The 22,085-nt window shown below is 36.9% G+C and overlaps 2 protein-coding genes across 5 annotated transcripts in view; one reads left to right on the forward strand and one right to left on the reverse strand.

Moving 5' to 3' along the window:
- LOC138318617 (alpha-mannosidase 2x-like) overlaps window positions 1–22,085 on the reverse strand; it is a 122,514-nt gene that overhangs the window by 64,823 nt on the left and 35,606 nt on the right. For 2 of the 4 annotated variants that reach the window (XM_069261141.1, XM_069261138.1), the window contains exon 2: window positions 14,867–14,926. The exons of the other annotated variants lie outside the window; for them this stretch is intronic. The gene's annotated coding sequence lies outside the window, so the exon portion shown is untranslated. The remainder of the gene's footprint in view (window positions 1–14,866; window positions 14,927–22,085) is intronic. 4 annotated transcript variants of the gene reach the window in all.
- Window positions 4,767–5,552, forward strand: LOC138319672 (uncharacterized). The gene has a single exon (XM_069262819.1). It carries the CDS (start codon window positions 4,767–4,769, stop codon window positions 5,550–5,552), a length of 786 nt encoding a protein of 261 aa, XP_069118920.1.

Raw genomic sequence — 22,085 nt, forward strand, 5'->3', positions numbered from 1 at the left:
TGACCAGACCATGTCTAAAGACTATCCACGATCACCAGATATTTACAGGAAACAGTTTAGGTAGGATGAGAGCTCAGTGATCAGAGAAGGAGTGCCATTAGAAAATAGGGCTTCCAAAGCACACTAAAGATAACTGAAATGGTGATGAACTGGGAAGAAACAAATAGGTCTAGAATTTATTGTGATTAAAATTACATTGATGCGACATCTACACCCATTTTTACCTGATATGCCCCTAGCAGTGTATTTAGATGAAGGCATTGATAAATTGAAAATTAATGTTGAACAGAGTGCTCTGTAATTAATTAAAACCATTACAGCTTAAAGCATCCTTCAAATGTCGCATTCCATCATTAAGGCAGAGTTAACACCTCCTGGTTATTCTAAATTGGTGGATTCACAGTCGAGTTGAATGACTTTCAATTGGGAATACTGGGAGAAGTGTACATCTGAAACGCTGATACTACAACAGAACAGCGAGGGCTTGTCATCACAGCAAGGCTCTGTTAAAGTACCCAGCAAAAGTACTTGTCAAAATCTTTGACATTATCAAACTACATGTTCAGATATTAATTGTCAGAAGTTGTGAAGCTATATAAGGGAACCTCAACAAGTTAATATATATGCTAAACTATTCCTTATGATACGTATGTTTTATTCTTAAGTGATTTTTTGTTATTATTAATTTCAGTTTTCTTGCTTTATACAGCAAATATTACAATTGCATCTATTCATTAGTGTACCTGTCTCATTCTATTATTCACCTTGGAATTTCACAACCAACTTTTATCAGTCTTAGAATTAGATTGGAAATGTGTCTTTGACTCTTTGACTTCAATAGTTAATTTCATCATACACTGACATTTTAGAATAAAAGAATCAGTGACCAGCACCTTTAACATTCTGTTTTTGTATGAATAAAATCAGTGTTGTTATTTTGTTCAATCTCAACCCATTGCAATTGTACTTTCCATCTATGAAGGATAGTTTTAGAAAATTTGGCAGAAGTGTATTCTGTTTTTGCTCATTCTTCTAATTTACGTACATGATAACATAAACCTGCTATTTACTGTAAAAACAGGAAGTTTTTCATCTACGATAGAAACATGTGTCAGTATCGTACACTATGCATGTTTTTACCAGATCTAAACTATTTTGTCAGTCAACCGTTGATGTTGTCCTTATACATAAATGTTGACATTGCATCGTATCTTTTCAGCAGATGTGCATAACATAGCATGCTGCCAAAACCAATTTATATCTGCAAAAACATTCCCTATAGTCAGCCTCGCCACACCATCCTCAAGAACACTCAAAAATGATGAATTTCGCGGGCAAGTAATAATACAATATTTCCTTGCTCCCTGTCAAGAAAATAATGAAGCCTGCTTATTTTGTAGCATGAAAAAATAAATAAACACAGTTAGCTACATGGTGAAAGCTCACTTCAGGAATGGTTAATACATTCATTGGGGTTTTGTTAGAATTGGTTTCTAGGCTAGTAGGAAATTGATATTAGTGGCCAAAGTCTGTATTGGGTTCCTGAGAATTTTCTGGCAAATACATCAATCCTATTGAGATCATTTACTGAATTATCTACATAGATCTGAACAGGAAAACAAATATCACAAAGAAAGTCAAAGAATTGTTAACATTTAACAAATGTCTGAGATTGTGTCTAGGTCAAAATAGCAAATAAATTGGATTTATAGCTAAGGCTGGAAAATTACTATATACTGTAGACCAAATCAACATAAGAAAATTAATTCTTGTCAATTTATAATTATGATATTTGCTTTGATTGAACAATTGTAATTTTGTTTGTTTGATTTGATTGCTATATGGAGCCTTTAATTTTATCCTCTTTCATACAAACATCCTGTGAATCCTAACCAAGCAATGGCCATGGGTATGCCTCAAATGAACCAGATAAGAATTCATCAGCTATGAACTGGTTTATATTTCCTTTAATGAATTCCTTATGATTTTATTTACATTATACAGAGAAGGACATGCAGTCATTTTGAAGATATAATAAATTTGGAGTATCCAGAGAAAACCCAGTGCCCTACAGTCAGTACTTAGTTACTGTCCCACATAAGGATTAGAAAGTGATAGAATTAACCTTCTGGCCACTCTCAAACTCTTCATCAAACTCAAAATTTTCATCACATTTAACTCATTTATCCTAAAAATTCACAATGAACTCTTGAATCCTAATAATATAACATGAGTTAAAATGGGTCTCCAGGGGTGAATGAAGTACTTTCCAATATTTTCAAATTTTCCATATTCATACCGACCCAAAAGTCCAATCAGTTCACACCCGTCATTGATTTTAAACCTTTTGTCTTTATAGACCTATATGTATACATAGCGTGATGCATCATTCAAGAAACACATCTATCAGGCTTTTACAAAAAATGATTAAAAACGAAAACCATGGAGACTGAAGAAAGCCATAATGTTAATGACAATCTCGTGTTAAAACTTGCTCTCAATATTCAATTTTCAATCTGTTTTTACGAAATTTAAGCAGACAAGGATCTGTTCTCTACCTACACAACAGACAATATAAAACAATTAGTTTACAATTGAGATCCTCGACAGTGTGTACTCTTCAGCTCCGAGTCGTAAATTCTTCCTGGCAGCTTCATAACCAAAAACGTTCAATATCACTTATATTGGGCAAGAGCATTTCAGTTTCAAAATGAAATTCAAAAAGTATATATAGGTTGTCGGTTGCTAGAAAATATTATCTTAAAATGTACAGACAGATCTAGATACCATCGACACAATTATCTATGGCTGTGACATTATACATACAGGATGTTAGCCTATACCCATATAGAGAATTGCTAGATGCCATGTTCTCAATGTCATTACCAAGTTTATCTTTCAGTAAATCTTTGCCATTTTCAACAAGTTTTACATGTAAACTTTATGAAAATTTTACTATAGAATATTTTGATACATACTATTTTAACAGTCATCATATTCTCCAGTACCTGTATATATTCCTTGGATGATCATGATTTAGAAGAAACATATTTATAATTCACTGTAATTAGAGAGCTATAAACCATGTTTGGATGTTATTGTAGTGTGTCCAGCTATCTGTTGGTACCTTTGTATTAGATGACTCTATGGAGATATTTCTATAAATATTTCAATATTTCAACTCTAAGCCCTCCAGCTCTGAGTTGTGAATTTAAAAACAATTCTACCTAATATTAAAATACCAGCAAGTCCATAATAAAATGTACTTATCTACAAAAATATTTGATAACAGTACTTTCATCTTAAATGAAAAAGCTTACATGAGATGAAATTTGATTAATTATTTTGACACAGGAGTAGGTTGAACTCTGAATCTTGGTTTCTAACAGACAGGACATGTAACAATCCTATGTTATAAACTATGAAAATGTTATTCAGGGACCAATTTACCAAATTAAATATTCATGAACGAGTCTTGAACTTAAAATGGAATTGACAATTCATAAGCGTAATAGTTCATCAATATTGATAATTTTCATTGGTGTATTGATATGGTGTGATGCAAGGACACACTATAAATAGCCAAAGGAGAAATCAGTCATCCATGTTGCCTAAAGGCTTAGAGCAGTATCACTAAATGCATATATATCAAGCATTGATGCGACCTGGATCCCAGGAGGGAATAATTAACAAGTGTATATTGTGTATAAAAATTATAATTATAAACTGAAATGAGTTTTGACTGAGAATGAGAAAGCAGACACAACAGGACAGGGACAGGAAGGGAAGGGTCAGAAGGGAAGGAGGACAGACACAACAGGAAAGGGATAGGATGGGAAGGGTCAGGAGAGAAGGAGGACAGACACAACTGAACAAGGACAGGATGGGAAGGGGAAGGGTCAGGAGGGAAGGAGGACAGACACAACTGAACAAGGACAGGAAGGGAAGGGTCAGGAGGGAAGGAGGACAGACACAACAGGAAAGGGATAGGATGGGAAGGGTCAGGAGGGAAGGAGGACAGACACAACTGAACAAGGACAGGATGGGAAGGGTCAGGAGGGAAGGAGGACAGACACAACGGGACAGGGACAGGAAGGGAAGGGTCAGGAGAGAAGGAGGACAGACACAACTGAACAAGGACAGGAAGGGAAGGGTCAGGAGGGAAGGAGGACAGACACAACTGAACAAGGACAGGAAGGGAAGGGTCAGGAGGGAAGGAGGACAGACACAACAGGAAAGGGATAGGATGGGAAGGGTCAGGAGGGAAGGAGGACAGACACAACTGAACAAGGACAGGAAGGGAAGGGTCAGGAGGGAAGGAGGACAGACACAACAGGAAAGGGATAGGATGGGAACGGTCAGGAGAGAAGGAGGACAGACACAACTGAACAAGGACAGGATGGGAAGGGTCAGGAGGGAAGGAGGACAGACACAACTGAACAAGGACAGGAAGGGAAGGGTCAGGAGGGAAGGAGGACAGACACAACTGAACAAGGACAGGAAGGGAAGGGTCAGGAGGGAAGGAGGACAGACACAACAGGAAAGGGATAGGATGGGAACGGTCAGGAGGGAAGGAGGACAGACACAACTGAACAAGGACAGGATGGGAAGGGTCAGGAGGGAAGGAGGACAGACACAACAGGAAAGGGATAGGATGGGAAGGGTCAGGAGGGAAGGAGGACAGACACAACTGAACAAGGACAGGAAGGGAAGGGTCAGGAGGGAAGGAGGACAGACACAACGAACAGGACAGGAAAGGGGATAGGATGGGAGAACGGTCAGGAGGGAGGAGGAGGACAGACACAACTGAACAAGGACAGGATGGGAAGGGTCAGGAGGGAAGGAGGACAGACACAACTGAACAAGGACAGGAAGGGAAGGGTCAGGAGGGAAGGAGGACAGACACAACTGAACAAGGACAGGAAGGGAAGGGTCAGGAGGGAAGGAGGGCAGACACAACTGAACAAGGACAGGAAGGGAAGGGTCAGGAGGGAAGGAGGACAGACACAACTGAACAAGGAATGGAAGAGAAGGGTCAGGAGGGAAGGAGGACAGACACAACAGGACGGGGACAGGAAGGGAAGGGCCAGGAGGGAAGGAGGACAAACACAGCAATACAAGGACAGGAAGGGAAGGGGGAGGAGGGAAGGAGGACAGACACAACAGGACGGGGACAGGAAGGGAAGGGCCAGGAGGGAAGGAGGACAAACACAGCAATACAAGGACAGGAAGGGAAGGGTGAGGAGGGAAGGAGGACAGACACAACAGGACAGGGACAGGAAGGGAAGGGTGAGGAGGGAAGGAGGGCAGACATAACAGGACAGAGACAGGAAGGGAAGGGTGAGGAGGGAAGGATGACAGACACAATACTACAGGGACAGGAAGGTAATGTCAGTAGGGAAGGAGGGCAGACACAGCAGGGGCAGGGACAGGATGAGAAGGGTGAGGAGAGAGGGAGGACATGCAGACACAACAGGACGGGGACAGGAAGGGAAGGGCCAGGAGGGAAGGAGGACAAACACAGCAATACAAGGACAGGAAGGGAAGGGTGAGGAGGGAAGGAGGACAGACACAACAGGACAGGGACAGGAAGGGAAGGGTCAGGAGGGAAGGAGGACAGACACAACAGGACAGGGACAGAATGAGAAGTGTCAGAAGGGGAGAAGAGAGCTGATCACACAACAGGACAGGAAGGTAATGTCAGTAGGGAAGGAGGGCATAGACAACAGGACAGAGACAGGAAGGGAAGGGTCAGGAGAGAGGGAGGAAAGACACAACAGGACAGGAAGGGAAGGGTCAGGAGGGAAGGAGGACAGACACAACAGGACAGGGACAGAATGAGAAGTGTCAGAAGGGGAGAAGAGAGCTGATCACACAACAGGACAGGAAGGGAAGGGTCAGAAGACAGGATGGTTGGAAGATGGACAAAACAGGACAGAATGAAATTGACTGAATAAAGGAAGACATGGGACAAACAGAGGGGGTACAACAAGACAAGCAGGAAAAAGTCTAAAAAAAAGGAATAGGTGTGGAGTTGGGTGCAAATTCTATCAAAGGAATAGGTAACAGAACAAAGGACAGACAACACAATAACAGATGTATAATGTTTTGAGGATAATAAAGAAGAGCTGCCAGTGTTTGAGAAGACACAGTGAGCTGGTAAATTAGGAAGGAAAGTAGAAGATAAATGGAAGGTAGAAGGGAGAAAAGTAGTCTGCGGATGAAATGATTTGTTAGCACTGACAAATAGACATAGGTGATTGCCGGGGCAGTGCGAAGAACACATCAAACAAATGTTTTTTTATCTGAGCAATATTAATCACAACCTCACTCCGGTAATTCGCAGAGCATACAAATAAATTTACATCCAATCTAACCAATTTCTTCTGTTTTCAAATCATTCGTAACAAAAGAAAATTTGTCTGTGGCAAACATAATCAAATCTTCGATTGCTCCTACTCCTGTCACATTTGGTTTTCATACTAACAGAATTACGAGGAGAAAGATTAAATACATATGAACAAGCATTAATAGGATGAAAAACGGAAAAATATCAATTATCTGATTCTGGTCAATCTGAAGTTTCTATATGAGCAACAGAACACCATTATTGTTAGCAGTTCTATCTAATTCTCTAACATTGATGGAAAACAAACCAGAAACCATCTCCAAATTACCATAGATCTTGTCGGGCTTAAGCAGCCATTTATCACAATATTTTCATCAGTATCAGCTTTGGTAGGGATAATCACCTCAGGCTTTCCTCACTCTGCATGGCTAGCTAAGATCCTATCCCTATACCGATTCTCGATTCTCGCATCATCGGGATAGGTGGTAGATAGATTTTAATTTGAAAGCGAAATAGGATTTTAAAATTAATTAAGATTAATCATGTCGATGTAAATATACTCATCACATCCATAGTAAGGCTCCAAGCTGGCTGTGACCTAATTCCTTACCTGGTGACAGGACTTGGTTACCATGGCTACTAACAGTCTTCAGGTAGCATACTTTGAACTCAAAACATCTTCAATAGCGGAGAGTAAATGGTAGTTTTTTTGAACGGATCTGATAAATAAATTACCGTAGTAACAGACACTTACAAGACTTGATGGCTATTGTGTGTAAATTAAAAGTGAGTGTCATTCAAAGACTTTCGATTTTAAAGCCAATCTGATAAAGACTTAAAGTACATGTTCCTTACTTGCATGTGATCTTAATAGCAATTAAAACATTTTCACATTAAATCTGTTAAACAGTTACAAACTAGCACAACACAATCTAAAAGAATTTATTTTCATATCTTAATAAAAATATTACCTTGGAAAATTGAGAGGGGAGGTAACTGATGAAATTTGCAGTTAAAATGAACATCACAAATGGTTCTTACAGGTTGATCAGAGTGTACTTACACAGATTGACTGCAGCTCTTAACTGTAATATCACTATCATCTGTAGTATACTTCAGTAAGATTGCACTATAACTAATATCTGCAACTACATGCTTCCATATAAAGATATATAGGATCTTAAATTAGTGTTAATTTCATATGAGAATGAGTCTCTGATGTTTTTATTTTTGCAAACTTCAACACCAAAATGTACTGCATGTAAAAATCCAGTGGAGGCAGCCATTTTGTTCCACTGGGTATAGACCATTCTAGTGTGATCATGCTTGTCCATATAAGATACTCTAGTCATGATAGGCTATTTTTATTCCTAATATTATATATATATATAGCTGCATGCAAACAAGATATCCTTAATTGATTCTGCAACAGTTGGTGGTTTTACTCTGTGTACTCTTGACTTTCTCCCATGTCCTGAACCTGACGTATCCTTAATTGACCCTAGCTGTTAATGAGTAAAACCAATATTATAATGCAAATGATAGCATGAAGTTTTCAAGGTTTAACGCATATTGCAGCTATCATTTCTTATTTGTTTAAAGAGATAATAATATCTTTAAAACATTTCCGTCTGTTCTTTCACAAGTAAATGGGGTGTGCTACCATAATGTTTCTATTCCTTAAATACATGGAACTATGAGACCAGGCTACAATTTCTCAAAACAAAAGTGCAGACTTCAGTCAAAACTGAAGTTATTTTATTCATATAACTTATGTGAAAACTTTAGACTTAAGTCAGTTTTAGACTTAAGTTTGTTTCGAGAAAACGGGACCTGGATGGTATATAAAACACCAAATTATCTGTCAGTTACAAATATCTTCATGTTCAATGGGCAATTCTGAGGCAGGTTTTCTACAAATGAGTTTTACAATTATATTGTAAAGAAAATAAGACATTCAGCTGCATGAAAAAAACATAGTGGGGTCATGGGTAGATCATTGAGAGGTCATAGAAGTAGTACAGCGGTCATAAATGTTGTGGGGCTCAGAGAACACATGTTTATCATAATTAGTTTGATAATTGACTTGTAGATCTGTGGCTTCAGTAGTTCACTTTTCTGTGAAGATTTAATTAACTAACTCTATGGGAAAAGATTAAAGCACAGCACAATTACATGAGGTGAACCTTGAAAATTAGCCTATCCCGCAATGATAATAAACAAAGAAGAAATCATTATCACAGATTAGGAAAAGTGAGGTTTGTGTCTTAACTGCATGACACAACCTATGAAGAGGACTGATAAACAATTAAAGTATATCTCATTGATGATAATTCTAATCTTGTTCATTAATTAACTTGGCATGAGTGTGTTTACATACAGTGAGAGTGTGTTTATCAATCACATGTCATCGCAAGCTAATGTACTAGGATAGGAACACTTAAAATAAAACAAAAACTGATTCAAGTCCCATGGGAGTTTAAGAAAATGACTTCTTTATTCTAACTATTTATTTGTTAAGTTTACTTGCGTCCTTTGATTTGGTTGTAACATCCTATTTAACAGCTAAGGTCATTTAAGGACACAGGGTTTAAAAGGTGGAGGAAAGCACCAATGTCATATAAAATTTTGATCCCCACTAAATATTGACCCTGTGTCATATAAAATTTTGATCCCCATTAAATATTGATCGGGTCAATGTTTTATTCATAAAATATTCATCCAGGTAAGTATTTTATGGGGATCAAAATTCTATAGGGCACCGGAACATTTATTTGGTCTGTACCTGGCAACTGGCCGACACGGTATTCGACTTTTCGAATCAATGGTGCATGGTTTGTGGTTTTATGTTGTGACATATTGTAACCACTTGGCCACCACCACAACTGCCATTCTTTAAACAGTTGTGGTCAAATTCACATGGAATCAACTTGCAGTAGCTAGCTGGTAATTTCTCTCTGAAAAATCAGACACAAGGGCAGTCATCTAACCTGCCAACAAAACAAAAGTGAAGTGCTCAAGGACACAACCTCAGCAAGTTACAGCGCTCAAGGATAAAACCACCTCAGCTTAGACCAGTACATTTTTCAGCATCTCTGACGAGATTCACTGCCATAGAAAGAAAGTTTCAAGCCATGCACATTAGATTTCTATCCAAGGTTATGAACTGGCTCACAGTCTTTTTTCAATTGAGCTACTGGTTGAAATAAACTTAGTTTATAAGTTACTTGTTAACCACCTATATGACTCTCTATAGAAGATATGTATAGGACATAATATAGAGGTGGTTGGACAAGTGACTTTATATAGGAGATATGTATAGGACATAATATAGATGTGGTTGGACAGATATGTTGTTGGACAGATGACTCTATATAGGAGATATGTATATGACATAATATAGATGTGGTTGGACAGATGACTCTCTATATAGGAGATATGTATAGGACATAATATAGAGGTGGTTGGACAGGTGACTTTATATAGGAGATATGTATAGGACATAATATAGAGGTGGTTGGACAAGTGACTTTATATAGGAGATATGTATAGGACATAATATAGAGGTGGTTGGACAAGTGACTTTATATAGGAGATATGTATATGACATAATATAGATGTGGTTGGACAGGTGACTCTATATAGGAGATATGTATATGACATAATATAGAGGTGGTTGGACAGGTGACTCTATATAGGAGATAAGTCCAGGACATATAATATAGATGTGGTTGGACAGATGACTCTATATAGGAGATATGTATATGACATAATATAGAGGTGGTTGGACAAGTGACTCTATATAGGAGATATGTATAGGACATAATATAGAGGTGGTTGGACAGGTGACTCTATATAGGAGATATGTATAGGACATAATATAGAGGTGGTTGGACAGGTGACTTTATATAGGAGATATGTATAGGACATAATATAGAGGTGGTTGGACAGGTGACTCTATATAGGAGATATGTATATGACATAATATAGAGGTGGTTGGACAGGTGACTCTATATAGGAGATATGTATAGGACATAATATAGAGGTGGTTGGACAGGTGACTCTATATAGGAGATATGTATAGGACATATAATATAGAGGTGGTTGGACAGGTGACTCTATATAGGAGATATGTCCAGGACATATAATATAGATGTGGTTGGACAGATGACTCTATATAGGAGATATGTATAGGACATAATATAGAGGTGGTTGGACAGGTGACCCTATATAGGAGATATGTATAGGACATAATATAGAGGTGGTTGGACAGGTGACTCTATATAGGAGATATGTATATGACATAATATAGATGTGGTTGGACAGGTGACTCTATATAGGAGATATGTATATGACATAATATAGAGGTGGTTGGACAGGTGACTCTATATAGGAGATATGTATATGACATAATATAGAGGTGGTTGGACAGGTGACTCTATATAGGAGATATGTCCAGGACATATAATATAGATGTGGTTGGACAAGTGACTCTAAATAGGAGATATGTATAGGACATAATATAGAGGTGGTTGGACAGGTGACTCTATATAGGAGATATGTATATGACATAATATAGAGGTGGTTGGACAGGTGACTCTATATAGGAGATATGTATAGGACATAATATAGAGGTGGTTGGACAGGTGACTCTATATATAGGAGATATGTCCAGGACATATAATATAGAGGTGGTTGGACAGGTGACTCTATATAGGAGATATGTATAGGACATAATATAGAGGTGGTTGGACAGGTGACTCTATATAGGAGATATGTATATGACATAATATAGAGGTGGTTGGACAAGTGACTCTATATAGGAGATATGTATAGGACATAATATAGAGGTGGTTGGACAGGTGACTCTATATAGGAGATATGTATATGACATAATATAGAGGTGGTTGGACAGGTGACTCTATATAGGAGATATGTATAGGACATAATATAGAGGTGGTTGGACAGGTGACTCTATATAGGAGATATGTCCAGGACATATAATATAGATGTGGTTGGACAGGTGACTCTATATAGGAGATATGTATAGGACATAATATAGAGGTGGTTGGACAGGTGACCCTATATAGGAGATATGTATAGGACATATAATATAATATAATAAGAGGGGGTTGGACAGGTGACTCTATATAGGAGATATGTATATGACATAATATAGAGGTGGTTGGACAGGTGACTTTATATAGGAGATATGTATAGGACATAATATAGAGGTGGTTGGACAGGTGACTCTATATAGGAGATATGTATATGACATAATATAGAGGTGGTTGGACAGATGACTCTATATAGGAGATATGTATAGGACATAATATAGAGGTGGTTGGACAGGTGACTCTATATAGGAGATATGTCCAGGACATATAATATAGATGTGGTTGGACAGATGACTCTATATAGGAGATATGTATATGACATAATATAGAGGTGGTTGGACAGGTGACTTTATATAGGAGATATGTATAGGACATAATATAGAGGTGGTTGGACAGGTGACTCTATATAGGAGATATGTATATGACATAATATTGAGGTGGTTGGACAGATGACTCTATATAGGAGATATGTATAGGACATAATATAGGAGATATGTATAGGACATAATATAGAGGGGGTTGGACAGGTGACTCTATATAGGAGATATGTATATGACATAATATAGAGGTGGTTGGACAGGTGACTCTATATAGGAGATATGTATAGGACATAATATAGAGGGGGTTGGACAGGTGACTCTATATAGGAGATATGTATAGGACATAATATAGAGGGGGTTGGACAAGTGACTTTACATAATTTTTTATCTGAATCAAACTTCAACCACTTACGATAAGTGCAGAACAGTAACATGAGTCATTACAGGTTTACAAACCTCACTGAACCATTGGGTCTTTTTTTATATAAAATCAGTTTCTTGAAAACGATTCTCTTATATTGCATATAAGATATATCAATCATTATAAGCAAGGTCACTGAACATTTAAAATTCTTAAAATAAAAAGGGTAATAACTCTCAGTAATAGACTGTAGTGAGAATACTAAATTACAGAACTTGTTCTTGATGGGAATATAAATGGAAATGATAGCGTTATATGATGTCTGCAGTCACAGCTATCATATATAATGTGTGTCTTTATGTACAACCAAATACCAGCAATGAACAGAACAATGGAGATATTAAACAATCGAATGAATTGGTGCATCACTATATTGTATGTTGTAATATGTAGAAATATTCAACGGTTATTCCTGGGAGGTTGACTCACTATCAGCATAGTAATTCTATACATCTGACCAAGGTGATTTTGACATTAAAATTCTACCACTAGACAACCTCTTAACCTGTGATGTAACCAATCACAAGTGGTTGGTTACATGACTTGTAGGCAATCAATCACTTAATTTAGTATACTAGTTCTATATAGCAAATTTAATGTCTACTAGAAGTAGATTCCTGATTATATCTATGCCATTTTTCACATGGAACTTGGTGGGTTATATGGTAGCTGATTATACACAGGATATGAAACACAATTAATTTGTCAATCACATGTGCAGAAAAATCTGCAACAGCAATCAATTTTATAATAAAGTCTTGCTTTATGAACCATTTTCTTCATTTTCAACACAAAGACACATTGGCTAAAAGTCTGTTGTCTTTGTCCCCTGGGTGATTTTTATAGACAGGTAAATTTAATGGCAAGTGGTAATATTGCTTCAATATTTTGACAAACTTTGGAAAGGCAGAGTAAACATGGACTCAAACAGAGGTTTAAGGCAGGAATTTACTTACATTCTCATGTAAAATTCTCTAAATAATTATACCTATATCGGTGGGCTTATTACCAGACATGGGCAGTATTGACGACATCTAAAGACTCATACACTTAGTATAGCACCTATACACTGCATCAAGACTACACACCAGAAATAATATACTTACCATAATGATAGATCGATGTCAAATTGGTGTGCGCCTCAATAAAAAATAGAACAAAAATCTAATTACTGATACCATGTGACCAACTCAGGGCAGCTCCTCAGGTTTACTTATATACATGACAAGCTTCTTAGTGATGAAGATGCTACAGTCAATACAATGTTTGATTCCTAAGGGGATTAAAACAAAGGAAATCCATCATTGACCAGACTATGCATCATTTATGTATATGATCATTATTTCCCCGGAGAAGCTACCAGGTGTCAGGGTCATATCTTAAAGATAGACCTCCAATATATATAATTCATGGACACTGTCCCGCACGGAAACTTGCAGAGGAAACTTTAGAAGTAGAATGCGGTTTTTATACTGTCATCTTTAACTAGCAGCTGTGTCTAAACACCCAATGATGATGAATTGGAAAATTAGAGTTCCTGGACAGGCACCACACAAAGTTTTATCAGTGCAAATTGGAGGAAATTTGTTCATTAAGTCCCTGGCTACCTAGACCAATTTTGTCCTGGGTTAAGCTCCTGTATATTGGAATATAGAGGCAAAGCCTAAAAGAAAATATACTTAAACTGATTATTACATTAATGTCAGCAGGGAATAGCTTAAAGAGAAGGGGGCTCTTTGACACCAGTTATGACAGACTTCTGACTGGCCTCTCATTTACTGGAACAGCTCTATATTTACATCAATAACAATACCCCACTTCCGAAGCGGAGCCAATTCTCCGACCGTCTGCATCCAAGTACTAAACCCAGCCAAACAAAATTTACTATATCTATTGCAATAGATGGATTGAGTTTTAAATGAAAAGTGATGGTATTGGAAATAGGTCTTCCTGAAAACCAGTTGAACTTTTTTTCATGAATTATAGATTCATACATAAACCACTTTGAAACAGATCTATAGATATGCAATATGACTTGCTTTGAATTTTGTGGTGAACTAAAGCAATTAAATACACATATTTTTGACAATAGAATCTCCACTTCTTAACTGAAATTCCATGATCTTCCATGAATAATGAAAAAAAAACAGTAAATTCTTCATCTTCAACTTCAACAAGGTTTATTCTACTCCATGTATAAAAGCCTAAAGCCCTCAAAATTTGTTTGGTTAATTTATTCTTCAAAGTGAAAAAATGGTACATCTTTTAGCTGTGTACACTACTAGGTTTCTTGGGAGCATAATCAGATTTCTTGGAGCTACTGAATTAATTAAAATCTGTCAAGTAGTTTAGGAGGAGTTTAGGAGGAGTTTGTGGGACAAAGTTGTGTCTTGTAACAGACAGACAAACAGACGGACAGATTGATGGATGGATAGACAGATAACCCAATTCCAGTATACCCTTTGACTTTGTTGTGGGGGACATAACTATAAAAATCTAAAGCAGAAAATCTCAACAGGCAGGAGGCAATTAAGTTCATCTAGTATTTATTTATGATTTTTATGATGCAGTCAATATATGAAGCTGTTTTCATTTTTCATGATATCAATAATTGAAGATACATTATTTTTTTGGTATTAGAAAAATATAAAATACATACTGTACACCAGATGGTTCTTTCCATACTGAAATTCATCCAGGTTCACCTTGACACACCACGCTGTAAAGGAAACAGCTCAATAATAAACCACTCAGTCCAGACGGTTCCCTTTCAAAAAACCAATTGAATTTTTTATTTGAGAGCCTAGAAATTTTGTTTGTTTTAAGAAATTTAGCAGGTTTTCTTAGTTCTGCATAACACAGTTCTGTGGTATTGGACATGACAGCCAAAGCATGTTTCTGTCTGCTAGGGCAAAAAACAATTTACAGCAAATTGCACAAATGGCAAACATTTTCTAGCCATACGAGAAGCTTCAGAACTTTCGCTGTCAATTTATTTATCTTTGAGATCAAATTCATCTCACCATTCCAGCTTGGCATAAAGGATGTTATTGCTATGACATAATTTTTAATCAGTTTTTTGATAATGGGGCCCAGATCATCAAGAAATCTCCGGACAAAGGAGGTGTTATAGGGATCTATAATTACTGGGTTGTGAGTGTATCCCCCTATTTAAGTCTGACATAGAACATATGGCTGTGGAGATATGGCCTTCCTACAATAAACTCTAGGAGGCTTATAGACAGCAGTCGAAACATCAGCTTCTGATCACAAGTGATTTCTGTCATTTAACATTTATTCACCATCATTAACACTTCTTGTACATCTAAATTCAATATCAATAAAATTTGTTAAAGACCTAGACCAAAGAAAAACAAAATTGTTGTTGAGAATGTCTAGTGAATTAAAACATTTAGGTAGTGTTTTGTATACTGACAATGCATAAAAATCAGGAAAAATAGTAATATCAACCAACAAGAAAAATCTATGTGAACATATTCTGAGCTATACTGATAAGATGGTATAAATGACATATATTTAGCATGAGATGTTGTTGATACTTGAGATATGGGTGACGGGACGTGTGTAAATATTACTCCAACATCCTTCTATCCCGAATCTGTCAAACGCCACAAAGTTAAATGTTTATATGAAGTTATCGAGAAACATACAGACCCTTATAAACACTCTTTTACCATCACACATGTGCAATACACATCACACTACACAAGGAGATATCTGTACCTTAATTCTCATTATTTTTGCTGTACTTATTTAAGCGCATTGTAAGCTTAATAGCACAAGAAGACCTAAAATTAGAACAAGTAAAAAATGATAATAAGAAAAAGAAAAAAAACCTTTTATATTTTAACTATAATCTATTGCTGGATTTTTACATAAGGTTTCTATGATTGAATAAACAGTTTTATTCTAACTGTACTAGTAAATTAAAATACGGTAGCATACATTATGTAAAGTTTTATTTTATTCTGTTCTACACCCATTAACAGGAAAAGTCCTAAAGGACATGTTATCTGTAGAAGGTGAAGAAATTCCAGACCTTTAGACCAGTTTTTGTCAATGAACCAGAAAACAGTTACTCCAGAGAAACTCCTGGGCCTATTTATTTTATCTGAAAGTGTAAATATACACCAGCCTTTACAAGTACTTTGGAGCACCTGCGGTATATCTGACATTATGGCCACTATTGATTTTATAGAATTAAAAGTTTATCTTAGACATCTTGATCCTGACCATGATGCAGTGTACTTTACCAGGAAAAAGCCGTCTTTTTATTATTGCCCTTGGTATGTCATATAGTAGTATAACAAGGGCACTTGTATTATATATTACCACCGTAGTTATAGAATTTACATAGAATGTTTTAAGGTTTGGAACCCCTCAGAAGTAGTAAGCAGTCCACTGGAATCCCAGAGAAATCTCATAAATCATTTTCTGGGGGTGTTCTAAAACTGTTAATTTGTTAACTTGAAATCATAAAATTAATTAACTTCTATTTGAACATTCACACTAGTGGTCATTGGCCTTAGTGTGTGTGACAATCCTGTTCACCAGTAGTTATATCAGGTGTATAGAGAACCATCATGTGATCAATGTACATGACAACCCATAGAGATGGAAGAAGAGGTGTGAAAACAATACATCATCACACACGCCCTTCATCATCTCATACATCCAAACAAAATCATTTTCAAACCATGAGCTGATTTATTTAGACGAATGTATCCAATGTGGAAACACAGCCATTCATCATTCTGGTAGTATTCCCGAGAAGAGGTTGGAATTTGACTGGTTGAGATCTTGCCATTGTTTGATAAAGTCGGAAGGAGCCATGGATCGAATATATACATCAAACATACCAATAGTCTGGAAATGTGCACTTTTCTGCAGATTTGACAAAAACCTTCCAATATCTAATGGTAAAATTGATATAGATTTACAAGCTAGAGTATGTATCATACTGGAAACCATTACTGTATGTACTATCTGTCTGTGCTGGTCGACTCTCTAGAGGTTCTCTGAGCCAATCACCCTCCAAAACTCTCACCTCCAACTCCAGTTTTAATATAGTAGATTGATTCAGAAACAAAATCATTTCACCAAGTTGGATGCCACGAGATAGCAAAGGATAAAAGATTACGGGACTTAGACGTCCAGGTATCATTCAAAATGTCAGCCATCCTGTCAGACATTGCTGCAACATGTACGACGTACAGATTATACAGACTGGCATACAGTCCTTCTGATATCATAGTATATCAGTGATCGGGTCGAGGCATTATCAATGGTGAATGGAAGTATTTCCATGATATTGAAAAGATTCACTTGAAATATTAGAGTAATCTATAAAACCTCAAAGTTAAATGTGATTGATGTTACACAATTGGATATGTCTCAACAATTTACAAACAAACAAAAAATGCTGAAAAAAATAAGAATATTTTTTCTTTGTCAGAAGTATAGGAGTAGGGAAATTGATCAAGTTGACATATATATACACAAAACAAGACTGACCAACAGACCCTATAAGTTTGATAAGACTTTCTCGCCAGAGTTCTTCACTAGATTATCTCCCCCTAGTTTGAAACAAACAAATCATACCAAATTTTAGTGATATTTTTTCAAAATATAAAATATTTGGTTTAATAAGATAATTAGGTGTTTTGCAATATATTCACACCAGCTTTGGCCATGTATAAGGATACGTTAGGAAAAGTTGGAGGAAATGAAGATATAGTGCCCAGAGAAAAATTATCAACCAATATTCATTAGCATGCCACTTCGTTGTATTAGGCCCAAATAGAGAGCTGATGATACAACCCTAAACATCCTAAGTATAACCACGAAGCCACCAAGATCCACCAAAACACCGAATGTCGCACACCTTCACAATAAAGCCAATACAACATCAAATGGATTAGCACTGCTACTACCAATATCCCAATAACTGACTCAAAGTACAAAATACATTTAAGGGAATTATATCATCACATTTAGCCACAAGAACTGTGCGATCATCCATTTCCCTCCGTGATGGTGTGTTAGGTTTAAGAGACGAGGTGCTAGGAGGCAATATAAGGTCAAGATAGTTACCGACCAATTAATACATTTGTATGTCTCGACCTCAGCATGTACGACCATTTTACAGGAAGCTGAGGTCAGACCTGACACGGTCTACACCATGTCTGGTGTTGGCCGGACACTAACAGCCCTCATTCCATTAAGGCTAACGTGTTAATTGTGTGGCCACTATCACGAAAGGCAAATCCAAGAACAATGACTTTAGAGCATTGTTAGCTAAGACACGTAATACCTACATTAATGACATTTCTTAAATCATCAAAATACAGAATTTAGCTTTTAAAAGAGTTTAAGGGAAATCTATTCGTGAAGCAGAAGCAGGATAGAAGAGCTTTACACCTGATTGAAATAAATTTCATCAGAGACAATTGAAAATTTCTAATTACATTTATGAGATTTATATTGAGTATACCTTCCATTCAAAATATATTATTTGATTTAACTGTTCACTAATTTTCAATCACCAAGTAAATAAAATCTTATTAGAATTCTTATATTTTCAAGTGTTTGTTTCCGTTTCTTTTGCTTGATGTTGGGAGTTTTAAACAGAACAAACAAAACATCATAATCCTCATCATCAATATCAACATCATCAATAACATTGTACAGGACGGTAAATTGTTTGATGTATAATTGTTGAATGATGAAGCCGCATGTTGCACAAATATCCATCCCTTTTTCAAATAAAATCATAAATGAAACATGTACATTAAGACTTAATCGATCGACAGTTCAGAAATGAAAACAAAAATAGGCGGAAAGAATTACTTAAAAGATAAAACACAGGCAGCTTTTTGAAAATCTTGTATGAGCATGTTGTTGAGCTTCACAGACTGCGGATACCTGAAGCGCGACTCGGTTAATGTGGTAATTAGGGATAAGGTGAACTGTCCATTACAACAATGGCAGTGATGTGAACGGTGATGTGATCGACTGGCGTGACTCCTTAATGGTATAATCACCATACAGCTCTGATGACACGACGAAAACACAACTCTAAGTATCTCTTCCTTAACATCAACAAATATAGCCACAGAATTGGATTTCTGACTCTTTATACCATCAGACACAACTTCCTCTGTACAGCCATATAATGTTTAGCAAAGGAACCAGGTAGGTTTTCCATTAATCTGACATCATGGAAGTTTGATTTCAGTGACCAAGAATGTCATGGAAGGTCACTCAAGCGCATTATTTTGTTTAAACATTTGGTTTGATTGTTTTAATATTCTGTAACTTAACAACCACGATCATTTAAAGATGTTCTCTAAAGAAACACCATTTTCTCCACCGTTCACTCAGAATTACTTTTTATGTATTGCTTACAGTAAAACATGTTTACAATGAACACACATTCCACAAATTCATGATTATTACGTAGCAATTTTCATTCCCCATCAATGTTCCTAAAAGATGTCTGTAAGTATATAACAAACTATTTTATAACAAAGTGATTTTGTTGGTCCCCAACATAATATATATAACCTTGTTTTACAAAATCATTTTAAAAAAAAAAAAGAAGCCCATGGGCTATATACCGTTCATCTGATCATCACGCCTATTGGTACAACATAGAAGAAGTATACAGTAGTGAAATTAAAAACAAATGGGCTGAAAATGCACACCTTTTCTTCGACCAACAATTAAGACATTTCGTACTAAGAACTCTTCAGTAGAAGTTCTTTGTTAGTTTCTGTGACCTTGACAGAAGAACAGACCGGGAAGTTCTTCATCCATCATGATACAGGTCCAATATCAGAGAATTTTAGAGGCCTTATTAAGCTTATTGAGAAGTTGTTTGAAGATTTTCACATACAGTATATATTTTTTGTAACAGCCTTTCATCCCAGAATGCTACAATCCCAATATCAGGTCTCCAGATCTATTAGTTATCTATTAGTTATTGACTACAGGTTGTTTAAAGATTTTACCCTATTTGACCTTTGTGACCATAAAGGAAGGCCAAGGTCATTAATTTGCATAAACTTGGTTGTCCTTTATTGAAGCATAATTTACAAGCTCAATATCAAGTCTCTAGGTGGCTTACTTGTAATGAGAATTAGTTATTAAAAAATCATACACTATATGATCCTTTAAATGAAGGTCAAAACCAATTATAAATAATTATATAAAAAGAATAGGTACATCTGTAAATGTAAAGTAGTTAGGGTCATCCTTAATCATGCTGCATGATAAAGTAGCAACATTTATGGAAGTCAATCACATCTCATCAGAATCTCTCACATTTTGGAGAAATTGTATAAACAGGACATAAGCTATTCAGAAGCTCTTTGGAAAACAAAATTCTGAAAAATGGACAGGATTCCATTTAATTATACCTTGATTTAAAACACAAAAACTGCTATGGAACATACCATATTAGTGTTCCATCTTCTTAAAACCTGCAACTCTTTTGTGAGATACAACTTAGATTTGAGATTGGTTAGGATTTTTTTAAAACAAAATTCATGAAATAAAATCCAGCTCTAGGTCTAGGAAGGCTACCAAACTTGTTATAAAGCTATAGAAGTGTACAGAACTGCAAACCTGGCCTGATATATTCTACTTATTGTCAATTATACATAAGTGATAGGGAGAAAGACCTTGGCTGTACCTTCACAGCTCCCCGCTCTCAGGCCATTGTATATGCAGGGTAATTGAGCAGTATCTATTTAAGTGATACAAATGTTTCCAATGACTTCCCTAAGAGCATGTATAGGGTCAGTAATTGTCATGTGTCCATACATCCCATTAACACTAACTCCCCTGTATCTCATCGATGAACACTCCATTAGGATGGGTACAGCTAGTCTATACATACCAGAACTATACCCCCAAAACACCCCCTACCTAACACTCCATTAGGATGGGGACATCTAGTCTATACATACCAGAACTATACCCCCAAAACACCCCCTACCCCCTACCTAACACTTCATTAGGATGGGGACAGTTAGTCTATACATACCAGAACTATACCCCAAAACACCCCCTACCCCCTACCTAACACTCCATTAGGATGGGGACAGCTAGTCTATACATACCAGAACTATACCCCCAAAACACCCCCTACCCCCTACCTAACACTTCATTAGGATAGGGACAGTTAGTCTATACATACCAGAACTATACCCCCAAAACACCCCCTACCCCCTACCTAACACTTCATTAGGATGGGGACATCTAGTCTATACATACCAGAACTATACCCCCAAAACACCCCCTACCCCCTACCTAACACTTCATTAGGATGGGGACATTTAGTCTATACATACCAGAACTATACCCCCAAAACACCCCCTACCCCCTACCTAACACTTCATTAGGATGGGGACATCTAGTCTATACATACCAGAACTATACCCCCAAAACACCCCCTACCCCCTACCTAACACTCCATTAGGATGGGGACATCTAGTCTATACATACCAGAACTACACCCCCAAAACACCCCCTACCCCCTACCTAACACTCCATTAGGATGGGGACATCTAGTCTATACATACCAGAACTACACCCCCAAAACACCCCCTACCCCCTACCTAACACTCCATTAGGATGGGGACATCTAGTCTATACATACCAGAACTACACCCCCAAAACACCCCCTACCCCCTACCTAACACTCCATTAGGATGGGGACATCTAGTCTATACATACCAGAACTACACTCCCAAAACACCCCCTACCCCCTACCTAACACTCCATTAGGATGGGGACATCTAGTCTATACATACCAGAACTATACCCCAAAAACACCCCCTACCCCCTACCTA

This window comes from Argopecten irradians, chromosome 3, assembly GCF_041381155.1.
Source record: "Argopecten irradians isolate NY chromosome 3, Ai_NY, whole genome shotgun sequence".
Lineage (NCBI taxonomy): Eukaryota > Metazoa > Mollusca > Bivalvia > Pectinida > Pectinidae > Argopecten > Argopecten irradians.

Bases quoted from the DNA above. Each gene is read 5' to 3' on its own strand.
- LOC138319672 (XM_069262819.1), top strand. From the start codon at position 4,767: ATGGGAGAACGGTCAGGAGGGAGGAGGAGGACAGACACAACTGAACAA.